Raw genomic sequence first — 12,754 nt, forward strand, 5'->3', positions numbered from 1 at the left:
AAGCACATTGAGGCAAATGAATTTATTTCTAAACATTATTACTGCAAGGGATATTACAGTTTTATTAAACTTAATCCTATTATTCACCTATTTATTGAGTACAGTGCTCCTTTTGCATAGAGTCAAACTAATATAAACATATCAGAACTTTTCCAGAGCAAATTTTCCAAAATGCCCCATCTGTAAGGAATTTACCTTATGGTGATAAACTGATGAATTTATTTAGGATAAATTATCAAGTAATCAAGAATAAGTTATGCCTTAGCAGTATAGTTTTGCAAGATTTTTAAGAAAAATATAAGGTCTTGCGTGTTTAGTTATTTCCATAAATACCAGACTGTTTGACCCCATTTATCTTGCTCCTCTTACAATTACTATCACAGAGGGCAATTTGCTAATCAGTCAGTTCTAAGAATGTGAAATAAATTACCATTCTTAATTAAAAGTGCTGAATCTTTGACTCTTTTCAAAACCTTGTTAGATGACATTGGATTGGGATAAAGAAATGTAATTTCAACAAAAAGGACTCTGTGTTCTTGGAAGGTCTTAGGACCTAAATTCAGGTGTAGTTTACTATGAAACTATGAAGTCCCCCACTCCCACCCCCACTGATACTTCACACCTGGTTGTTATGGTGCTCCAGGTGCAGTTATTTGCATTTATTTGTACTGTACCTCAAATGGCCTCCTCTTTCCTTTTTGCTTATTCTCTAGTCTCTCAGATGTGCTTGAAAAGAACACAGAAAATACTAATGGACCACGGACCAAACCCTGTTGCAGTCCACTGACCACTTCTGTTGTTCTTGACAGCATCTCTCCTTTCAAGCCATTTTAAGCCAATCCAGTTTCCATTTTTGTGTTTGAAATAACCTGTCCCATTTGGTTATAAATTGGCCTTAACTATCCCATGGGCAATAATTATATATTGTCCCTAATGAGAATAACTGGATCATACCATAGATAATTTGAGGGGTCCCTTGCATGGGATAAAGCATTTAGGAGCTGCCTCTGTCCATTAGTAATACAGGTGGTAGTCCTAGAGTAAATCTTCTGTTACCTATTCATATGTTCAATTTGCGCTTGAAAATAGATAGGGATGAACTTTGTTTTATGTGGATGAGGAGTCTGTATCACAGCAACTGTATCCTCTACAAAATATGCATGTCCCTGCAAACCATTCTGTTAATGCAGAAGAGGTTTTGATCCTTAGACCGAGTGTTTCTGATGTCATTTGACTTGTTGATGTGCAGTAAATCCATTAGCAATGGGTCAGAGGATGCCTTTTATGCTAGACACAGGTCACCTCTTAGCTGTAGGGTACCGAGTATAGTGACAGAGCATTGAGCTGGTCCATGTAGGACATGTTGTTGGTAAGCCTTGTATCCTTTTAATATAGTATCTCTGTCTGTGGGCGTTATAGTTGCTGCATGTGTCTAGACAGATGCATGCCCAAAGAGGGCATTATATTCAATGATTGGCCTAATGAGGGCTGAGTAAATGAGAAATGACATCCCTATATCTAGACACTTTCCCTTTGTTTATAACCTGTGCAGTATAGAAGGGCTCTTTAGGATGTATTGTCAATGTGATAGTTCCCTGGGGTGGATGTCTTTCCAAAGGATACAATAATGCATTTTTCTAGCATTTAGTTTCAGACCATGATTTTGACACCAGTTATTTATTTGAGGCCCACCTTCCTGCAGGATGGCATTTGGGGATTCAGTGACTGCTCCTAGCTTGCAGTCTTCTGCAAACTTAGTCAGACAGAGCCCTTTGATACTGGCTTTTACTTCAGATAAGTAGATGCCACACAGGTGAGGTCCCAGCACAGAGCCTCGGGGCAACTGCACTGGTGACTGGTCTCTTTCTGGAGGTAACTTCCCTTATTTTGATTATCTATATTCCACCTGTGAGCCAGTTGGCAGTCCAGTGGGTAATACAGCACTTTTCCCCAATTTATTTAGTTTTTCTGCTGTGGGGGAATTGTGTAAAAAGCTTTGACCAGGTTGAGGTATGTGGAATGTACCATTTTGCCTTTATTCATTGCTTTAGTGACCTTTTGTTGAAAAGTAAATGCATGTTATGTATGCATATCTGTGTTATTTTGTGCTCAGGGTCAAAAAGTCATACATTTATAACACAAAAGTTAAAGAAGCAGAAGCCTTGCTATTGCTGATTGATAGTGGATTATATGTTACTGTATTTTTCTGTTTTCTCATTTTTAGATTTTTTAAAACTAATTGTATTTAAACTTTTCCCTAGGGAAACAAAAAACTGAGTGTTTTAGTGGAAAACTGTGGAAGGGTCAACTATGGTGAAAAAATTGATGAGCAGCACAAAGGTAAATGTGGTTTTGATAAGTATCTGTAGTTAATGAATGCAGATACAGTACATAAAATGAACTGATTTCTAGTATCAGTAGAATCTACATTGCTTATGCTTGGTGAAAAAGATGCATCAATTTCTGTACATCTCAAGTAACCTGATGAAAATACTCCGTTTTGCAATCACATGAAAATACTACATTGTTGAGTTTAAAGATTCAGTGGGGTAAGACTGAAGCAAACAGATGAACCCCATGGCAGTGTACATTGAGGAGATAGTTCTGTATTTTCTCACTTCATTTCATAAATATCACTGGATTTAATGTAATTTTAAGCTATTTAAGACAGTAGAGCAGATGAAAAAGAATGTGCTTTTGATCATATTTATATTACTAATACTGCAGTGAAAATTCTAAGTAATCGTTTTATTTTATTTATTTATATTATCATTTGTTTTATATCAAACTGATATGTTGGTGGTGGCCTTTGTGAAATTATTTTTTAGCCAGAACAGCTGCTCCCCATAATGCTTTGTACACGCTGATAGTATGATTTTTTTTTTTTAACATTCCTTTTCTTTCCGATGCCTGTCACTGCTGACTTATAACTGCAGGACCTTTTATATAGGCTTCCTTTGAGTGGATGATAAGAGTGCATTTGTTTTAATGGCACTTTTTTACTCTTGTTAGTTACTGGTTTCTAGGCATAGCGTTTTGAACCATTCTTACTTTCCTAAATAACGGTCATTGATTTGTTTAAATTTGTAAGGGGATCTGTCCCATTTCTCACTCACTTCACCTGTCAGTCATAGGTGTGTATTTTCCATTGCAGAACAAAGAAAAGCAAACGCCTGCTGCTTATCAAAATAATAAGGGATCAAAAAACTTTGTCTAGGAATGTGCTGTAACAACAATTGAAGTCCCTTTGTTGTAACTTACAGTATTGCCATACCTGAATGGCTGGTTATTGGTAGGTCCTGTTCAGGAATCTTTGGTCATGTTAGTTGTGGTGCTGGGCTTTGCCTGCACTTATTTGGGGTCACCATCATTTGAGAAATGCCATCTTGGCTTTCAGTACAGTGTATTTTGAAGCAGTGTGTCTAGATGTTGTGTAAGCTGCTCCTGTCTCCCCTTGGAGAAGGCCTAGCAGTTTAAGGAGTCTGGCTTCTTAGGTTGCATAACAAAGACGGATCCTACCCTGTTATTGCTGTGTGTTCTGGAATGTGTGCTTTCCTCAGATGTTCTTCATTCCACATTGCTGCAGTCCTAACCATTGGGGTAGTCCGCTGTCCAGTCGGCCCGAATACCAAAGTATATGGCTGACGTCAGTCACGGCGCATTAGACCGACGTAATATCCTCAGTCTTTTTTGCCGCATGGTCCGATGCAGAAGCAATTTTGCGAGTCCAGGTTGGCGTTCTGCAAGTTTCTGAAGCCAGTGTTTCAGTCCGAATCAAAGTTGGCAATATTTTTTTTTCTTGCCTCAGTATTTAACCGGATGTCAGAAAAAGTGAATAACTGTATTTCTTGTGGGAAACAGATACCTCATAGGGATTACCATACTTTGTGTATACCTTGTTTAGGGCCTGAGCACGGCGTTGTTGGATGCCGCTCTTGTGCTAGATTTAACAAGCACTATTAAGAGAAGGTTAGACTGTGCCAGGTTAGTGTTTGGGAAGCGTTGTAATTATAAAATGCGGATGCTAAAAGGACAAAACAGCAAAGCCTAGAGTGGAAGAACCGACAGTCCCAGGCGCCGGTTCTTTAGAAAACTCAGTGGAGCGGAGGTTTTGCCAGGTGTTTCTTTGGAGTCTCAGGGAGAGACTTTACTGTTACAGGATGTATCCTCTCAGGAAGTAGGCCAGGCTGAGGGGCTTCTCAGGTGGCTGTTCTTCCCTCTCTTCCTAAGGTGGTCAGAGCCTCCCTTCTGTTTCCAAGTCTTCTTTGAGGGCAGGCGAGTTTTGCTTCAGTGGGGGTTTCTGCTAGTGCTTCAGGGTCTTTGCCTAAGAAACATATGCTTAAAATGGCAGAGGATTTGATTACTATGATAAGGGGTTCTATGCCCCCTCCTGATAAGAGGCCTAGGGTGGAACCTGAGTTTGAGAGTTTTGAGCAATGCTCGGAGGCTTCTGAGTCTTCGGTTGAAGACTTGCAGGAGTACCCTCCTTATTCTGATTCTGATGTGGATGATTCTACTCCTTCAGCTTCCCCTCCTGAGGATTTTTCATTTTCAGAGACTCTGCATTCCATGAGGGAGCATTTTAAATGGGAAGGTCAAGATTTCTCTGATTCCAGGAAAAGGCTTAGGGAATTCTTGTTTTTACCCCAGCATAGGCCTTTAGCTGTACCTCCTGTTTTGAATGTGGTGGAAGATGTTTTTGCAGAAGCTTCCCTGAATTCTTTGCCTCCTGCCCCAGTTAAACCGGATAGGTATTATAGGGTGCCTGAAGCTCATAAGTATCTTTTAAGAGTCCTAGGGCAGACCCGAAACTGTCTCTCAGGGGCCTAAAGGTGTGAAGGCCTCAGTTGTTAAAAATCCTGTCCCTCCTGATAAAGAGGCAAGGGCTTTGGATAGATGGGGAAAGAAAGTGTATACTTCTTCCACTTTAGCCATGAGGGCGTTGAATTGTCAGTTTCACATGTTAAAATATCAGAATTATCTTCTTTCACAGTTGAAATCTAAGGTGGATGCTCTGGCGGAAGGTATTGAGTGTAAAGAGTTGCAGGATTTAGTTCATGTGTCTGAACAGGTGGGTAAACATTCCTTGCAATGTGGTTTTGATGCTGTGCAGGCCTCCTCCAGGGTGGCTGCCACTGGTTCTGTTCGTCGGGGGGGGGCCTGGGTGGGAGAGCAGAAGTTAGCTGAGGATGTTAAGACACGGATTTTGGATGCAGTCTGATGTGTTGTTTGGTTCGCCTGTAGAAGCAGTTTTGAAGAAAATGGAGGACAAGGCTAAGTCTATGCAAACTGTTAAGGATTTTTTGCAGGTGCAGCCTCCAAGTTTAGTAGAAATTGGCCTGCTAAGGGATGGACTTATCCTGCTTATGATTCCCAGTCTAGGGGTAGGTCTAGACGTGGTAGGGGCAGAGCTCAGGGTTCTTTTAGGCCTAGGACAGGGAGTTCCCCTGCTCAGACTTCTGGTGAGGGCAGGGGTCAGTCCTTTCGTAAGCAGACCCAATGACCTGCCTTTTCAGCTGCCAGTTCATTCTCGCCTGGCAGCACCGTTGGGAGGAAGACTGTCTCTTTTCAAAGAAAATTGGGATTTAATTACCCAAGACAGATGGGTTCTGGATATCATTCACCACGGTTACAGGTTTTATTTCCATACCTTGCCTCCTTTCAAAGGCATGCCAGACATTCCTCCTCTACAAAGACAAGAGGCTCACAAGCAAATTTCTCAGTTACTCCAAATAGGGGCCATTCAGCCGGTTCCTGTGCCAGAAAGGGGCCTAGGATTTTATTCTCGCCTGTTCCTAGTACCAAGAAGGGGAACACGTGGAGACCAATTTTGGATTTATCTATCCTCAACACTTATCTGGACATTCCCAAGTTCAAAATGTTGGCGTTACAACAGCTTTTACCTCTGCTGGGCAAAGATCACTGGATGGTAACTTTAGATCTCAAGGAAGCTTACCTTCATGTGCCTATAAGACTAAGTTGCAGAAAGTATCCTGGAAATTCACATTATCAGTTCTCTGCATTGCCCTTTGGCTTATCTACAGTATTCACAAAGGTTCTGGCTCCAGTGATAGCTTACTTCAGGCTAAAAGGAATTCAAATCTATCCTTACTTGGACGATTGCCTGATTCTGGCTCAAGAAAGGAAGACCTTCTACAGCATTTGGAATATGTCATAGCAGTGCTAAGATGCCTAGGGTATTCTGTGAACGAAATAAAGTCCAGTCTAGTACCCTCTCAAGACATGTGCTTTCTGGGTGTGAGACTGAATACAGCAGCCCAGATGGCCTTTGGACAAACAAAAGAATCTTTCCAGTTACTTCCATCAACTATCTCTTCAGTCGGGCTGACTGCAAGGACAGTCCTTCAAGCCTTAGGGTTCATGGCATCTTGTATTCTGGTGCTTCCCAATGCCAAACTGCATATGAGGAAGCTACAATGGTATCTCAAAATGTATGGACACAGCACTGCCAGGATTTGGACACTGTCATTCAAATAATACCTTGCATTCAAAAGGAATTTTTGTGGTGGGCTCAGGAATGTCACCTAAACAAGGGACTCTCTGTGACCCGGCCAGAGGCGAGTCAAATTCTAACGACAGATGCCTCAGACATTGCTTGGGGAGCTCATCTAAATGGAAAGTGGATACAAGACAAGTGGCCTGCCAGACTACAGCATCTACATATCAACATGAAGGAGATGTTAGCAGTCCAGTTTGCATTAATGGCTTTCAAGGAGTTACTTCTTCCAGGGCAGGTGTTGATTCTAACAGACAACACAACTGTCATGTGGTACATCAACAAACAAGGGGAACACATTCTTACCCATTGTGCAGGCAAGCAATGATTTTATGGGGACTGCGCTCAGCTTGCAACTAACTCTTCAGGCAAGGTTTCTGCCGGAGCACAGAACTCCTTAGCAGATGTGTTAAGCAGACAAATCATGGATCCCCACAGTGGAAACTGGATCTTCACGTATTTCAAAAGTTGACAGTGTCCTGGGGAACTCCAGACATAGATCTGTTCGCTTCTCCACTAAACCACCAGCTGCCAAAGTTTTGCACAAAGAGGTTTCATCACACAGCTTGGAAAGTGGATGCTCTTTCTTTCAGTTGGAAAAATCTTCATGTGTATGCGTTTCCACCTCTGCCTCTTCTTCCAAAGGTGCTTCTAAAGGTCAGACAAGACAAGCCAAGGATGATTTTAATAGCTCCAGATTGGCCTCGGCAGCACTGGTACCCATTACTGAGGAGTCTGGTAAAGAAGCCTCCATGGCCTTTACCCTTGATTCCACATCTGTTGTCTCAGAAGACGGACGGTCTGCTCAATGTCAAGCTTCACTCTCTTCATCTAACAGCCTGGCATATTCTGTTTTGAAAGACAGCAGGTCTCAACTTCCTCAACAAGTTTTAAATGTGATTATGGAAGCCAGAAGACCTAGTACAAGGAAAAGAAAAATGGAAGAGATTTTTATTTTGGACTGCAGCAAAGAATTTGGAGATTTGAGCCTAATTTGAGTGTGGCTCTTCAATATCTTACTGAGTTATTGGACAAAGGTTTGTCTTTCTCTTCCATTAAGATTCATGCTGCAGCAATTTCAGCTCACTATGATTGTGACCCACCATTGTTTTCACATCCTTTGTTCAAGCAATTTCTTAGAGGGGCAAAGAATATAAGACCCCGAGCTCCTACTCCTGCTTGGGATCTCAATTTTGTGTTGGAGAAACTTACTCTACAACCTTTTGAGCCTGCAGCTACTGCTGAACTGAAATACTTGTCATGGAAGACTGCTTTTTGTTGGCCATTACTTCTGCAAGAAGGGTTTCTGAGTTACAGGCCCTTATGGCGGTTGAGCCTTTTTTGATTTTTCATAAGGATAGGGTATCATTACGTACTAATCCTTCCTTTATGCCTAAAGTGGTTTCTAGCGTGGCTTTAAACCAAACTATTCATTTGCCTACGTTTTATGCAGATCCCCAAAATAAAGGGGAAAAGATTTTGCACACTTTAGATGTACACAGGCAATTGCGTTATTATTTGAGCAGGACTAAGGATTTTAGGCAGTCTCAGCAGTTGTTTGTTTCTTTTGCTTTGAGTTCTCAGGGCAAGCCTGTGTCAAAACAAACTATTTCTAGGTGGATTGGGTTTTGCATTGCATTTTGTTATTCCCATCATGGCAAGGAGATTCCAGCTGGGATTAGGCCTCATTCCACTAGGGCTACTGCCACTTCAACAGCATTTCTAAGGGGTGGCAACTAAGGATATTTTGGAGGCAGCTACTTGGAGTTCAGTGCATACTTTCTCTAAGCATTACCACCTTCCTCTCTACTCTAAATCTAGGGCTGGTTTTGCCACAGCTATTTTGCAAGGCATGTTGACAGCTCCTGCTTCCTTATGATTTGCCAGCCTCCCTTACCTCTGCTTTGGGATTCTACGGACTGCAGCAATGTGGAATGAAGAACATAGTACAGTTTTGTACCTACCATAAATGTAGATGTTAGGATCCACATTGCTGCAGTCAATTTACCTCCCTCCTTCCCCTCTGTGTTTAGGGGTGGTTGTGTAGGTGAGGTTATATTCTGCTAATTTTGTATATTTTGTATATATATATATTTTGGTGCAGGTATGTTTGGAGTTTTTGGTTTTTGGCCTTATCTTTTCAGGGTCTTCTGACATCTGGGGCAAGAAAAGACTGAGGATATGACGTCGGTCATGCGCGCATTAACCCCCTGCGCACTGACGCAGTAATGCGCGCGCCCTGACGCGCCCAGCATCTCTTTGGTTTTCGGGCCGACTGGACAGCGGACTACCCCAATGGTTAGGACTGCAGCAATGTGGATCCTCGAACATCTACATTTATGGTAGGTACAAAACTGTACTTTTTGTTGGCCCACATGTATATATCGGTGTTGCAGTGGATGTTTTATCACTAGTCATGGCACAGTCAGCATTTCTTCATGACTACTGCACTGTAGACCCCCCTGATAACTGGTGGATCTTGGCTCACAACTTTGAGGTGTTTTTTTCCCCTTCCTTTCCCTCTGTTCTCTGTTTTCAGTGCAGCCCACCAGTTTCTAGATGAATGAGATGCCATTTTGCATCTGCCTTTTTCAGTCTCCTGCCTTCTCTTTGACTTACAAGTTATATTTTTGTTCCTGCAGTCTGGGAAACTTTCCTGAAGTGTGAGGCTCTCCTTGTGAGACTGAATGTGCAAACAGTACTGTGTTAGTCCTCCTTTGCAGTGGAGTAATACACATTTGGGAATGGGGTACCTGCAGTGCTTTTACTGGAGGTAATCCATATTCTTTTCAGGACTGTAAGATGTTGAGCATTCTAATTGCTGCACTAGTCTTTTGGCTATATGGCTTGTATCCTGCCAAGGATACAACAACTGGTCAGCTTCACAAAGCACTGGCTCCCTCTCACACCTTCACTGTGAATGCTGTTTGGACAATCCAGAAGAGAGAAATCACTAGAATGAAGAAATCAATACTTTCTTGCTGCCTCGAGAGGAAAGATCTCCGAAGTTCTACAGGAGCAGCAATTGGCCTTCATATCTGGGAGATAAATTTCCACACAGAAATCATTGTCTTTTTAAGAAAATAATTTTGTTTTGTGATTAAAAGCAGTATTTCCCCTTTAAAGAAACCAGATTTCTTTATAATATTGGAAGCTTCCTGTTAGGAACCACTATTTTTAACTAAAGGTTTCTTTTGTGATTTTGGAGCTGTTTTTCAGTAAAAGTGTACTGTTTAAACTTGATTTGTGAGAATTGAGGGGTCAGGAAGTGTTTTAAATGAGCAGAAAGCATTTTAATGTATTTAGTGCTTATGTATGCTATATATGACTATTTATTTACCTGTTATATTTGCTGTTAGTGTGCAGACATGCTTTAGATGAATCATAATTCCTCCAGTTTACTTGAGGATGGGCATGCAGTTTCTGTGTGTATGCCTGTGTTTATACGCGTGCATGTCTCTGTGTATTTTGCGATGGACCTGGCTTGTCAGGGAAAGTGCGTGCATGTGTGCGTGTGTATGTGTTTTTGCTTATTTTCATTAAAAATAATTTCATTGATTTGCATCTGTATACACAAACAATATTGCTAGGCACATGTACCAGTAAAAAGTAATTATATTTAAAAATTAAGGCATATAATGCATCACAGAGCTTCCACTTTCTAGAGCCCTGGCAACCCCAACACCCTAGGCTATACAAGTGGATTTTGACATAGACTTGGTTGTAGTCCCTGCCCTGAATCCCACCTATTTTAAAACCCTCACTGCTCAGAGGTGTACAGATAAAGTTGCTAGAGCTTGTGTTGGGAATTGGGAGAGTGCAGTCATTATTACTTTAATTTCACTCATAATCAAAATTAATTTCATAATGAAATATGTTATTGTGTTATATTTTTCTTTCAGTTTGGTCCCAGCCTGACATCAGAGGGCACACAAAAGATGACTGCTTTTTGGGGCGAGGAATGAGGTGACATACTTATATGACACACACACACACACATACATGTATACATACATATACACAAACATATATATATATATATATATATATATATATATATGAATGATATGTTTGATGTCAGCCATTTGAAATATGATGGTGGCCATTTGTGTCATCACTTTAATGTCAGTGTTAAAGGATACAGAAGTGACCGTCTTTTCTTTTTTTTTTTTAATTTTAAGATGGGCAGGTGTGAGCTAGGGGGGTGCAGAGATAAGCACTAAATCCATACAGGATTTATGAATCGTTGCAAACATTTGTCTTCTCAGTTTATTATAAACACTATTTTGTCAGCTGTGAACATTAAGCCTTGGATACAACTTATTTCTTCCTTGAAAGAAAAAAAAAATTCCCTTACTCATGAATTTTATTTTAGGCCCTCCCCGAAAAAAAATTTGTCTTTATGCACTTTAGAGCATGTATAATACCATTGTTTCCTAGTGGCTGGCAACCTCCACAGCCCGGGATTAATTATATTATTTCCCACGCAGGGCATCTTAAAATGATGCAAGAAAAAGTAAAGACCAATAAGTTTATTTCCTTATTCATAGTATGTGTTCAGACTATCACTGGATGAAAAGGTTGTTTAAATAATAATAAAAAAGCTGTAAATGCACCTCAGAGCATAAAGAAGCACATATCCTCTGAAGGGGCCCAGCAGTCCTCAGACCCCAGGCTTAATTCAGTTATTTCTGCCATGGTTATTACAGTGCAGTCTTGGCCAGTAACAGTGTGTTCAAAGCATGCAAGTAAAACTGAAGAGTAAGATAAAATGTGAGAAAGGGCTGAAAAAAATAATCTGGATCGAGGTGGAGGGGGTTAGACTGGTAAATTAGTGGGGAAAGTGTGCAGGGTGGGGGGGACAAGACACATAGGGCAACATTTTACCCAAGGCCATCCCTGTATATAAAAATCATTACCGCTCGTACATCCCTTGAGTGCCATGCAGGACCGGCCTTTGGTCAGCTGGTGCCCTAGGCAAAAGGACTCCACAGCAACCCCCACACCACCCAGTGCCCCCATCCTGATCTACCTACACCATCTAGATTACTGGAAAAGCACCCCGTTAGAGTAGTGCCCATGCCAGCCACCTAGTTGGCCTATGCCTAAGGCTGGCTATGTCATGTTAACTGTAGATGTTAAGTTGTCTATCTCGCCTTCATTCTTGCTGGTTGGGTTTGGAGCCGATCCTCGGCTCCAACTCGGCCATCTACTAAAGCTCGAGAGCTATTTACTGGCTCGAGGCCTCCCCATATCCCACAATGCTTGGCGCTAGATATCCAGATCTCATTTGCCGCTTCAGCTACGAGGTTGCGATTTTACTGGCTCAGGTCGTATTATTCCTTACTGCTTCCACCAGGTATCAGCTACTGCGAGCCAGAGATTATACCATCCAAACTTGCTCCGAGCTAGGTATCTTTATAAATTTTGAAAAATCTGCATTGTCGCCTTGTCAGTTTATAACCTTTATAGCGCAAGATTAAATACAAAAGATCTGTCCGCAAAACGTCCTCTAGACAGAGTGTCAGACATTCGCCGGCATGTGCAGGTCTTACTACAGTGCAAGAGGATTCAGGCCAGATTTGTGCTAAAAACGTTGGGTCTCATGGCAGCAGCAATCATACTAGTTCCCCTGGCTCGTTTTCACATGGGGATTCTTCAGTGGATGCTTTTTACCCAATGGTCCTTTCAGCAACTGCCGATGTCTCACAAGATAATAATCACTCAATCATGCAAAGACCACCTGGCTTGGTGGATAGTCTCCCCTCTAGTACTCCAGGGCACAGTTTGTTCTTCCTCCTGTTGCCACAGTGACCACGGATGCCTCCCTGATCTGGTGGGGGGGGGGGCATTTTCAGGGCAGGACTGTCCAGGGCACTTGGCAACCTCTAGAGTACCACCTGCACATAAATGTCTTGGAGATGAGAGCGGTGCTTTTAGCATTGCAAGCTCTTCAGGACTCTCTACCCACCGGGGCTATTGCAAATTCAAACAGACAATATGTCTGTAGTGTGGTACATCAACAAGCAGGGTGGAACCAAGTCCTACCCCTTATGTCGAGAAGCACTCAGACTCTGGCAGTGGGCGATCTCCTCTCAACGGTTTCTTTTTTTTTTCAAAACAAGTTTATTGTTTTAACATATAAGAGAAATATCATAACAATTTTATACAAATAATTAAAAATAGGTATTATTATAATATTCAACAAAACAACTAAAGTATTTACAAAGACATCCA

The 12,754-nt window shown here is 41.6% G+C and overlaps 1 protein-coding gene across 4 annotated transcripts in view; it reads left to right on the top strand.

The window, feature by feature from the left end:
- The window catches only part of GLB1L2 (galactosidase beta 1 like 2), a 2,046,079-nt gene that overhangs the window by 1,719,921 nt on the left and 313,404 nt on the right, over nucleotides 1-12,754 (top strand). For all 4 annotated transcript variants that reach the window (XM_044081172.1, XM_044081170.1, XM_044081169.1 and 1 more), the window contains exon 15: nucleotides 2,262-2,340. In XM_044081172.1, the coding sequence (XP_043937107.1) occupies nucleotides 2,262-2,340 (79 nt within the window). The remainder of the gene's footprint in view (nucleotides 1-2,261; nucleotides 2,341-12,754) is intronic.

This window comes from Protopterus annectens, chromosome 8.part0 (assembly GCF_019279795.1).
Source record: "Protopterus annectens isolate FY-2018-M chromosome 8.part0, PAN1.0, whole genome shotgun sequence".
NCBI lineage: Eukaryota > Metazoa > Chordata > Ceratodontiformes > Protopteridae > Protopterus > Protopterus annectens.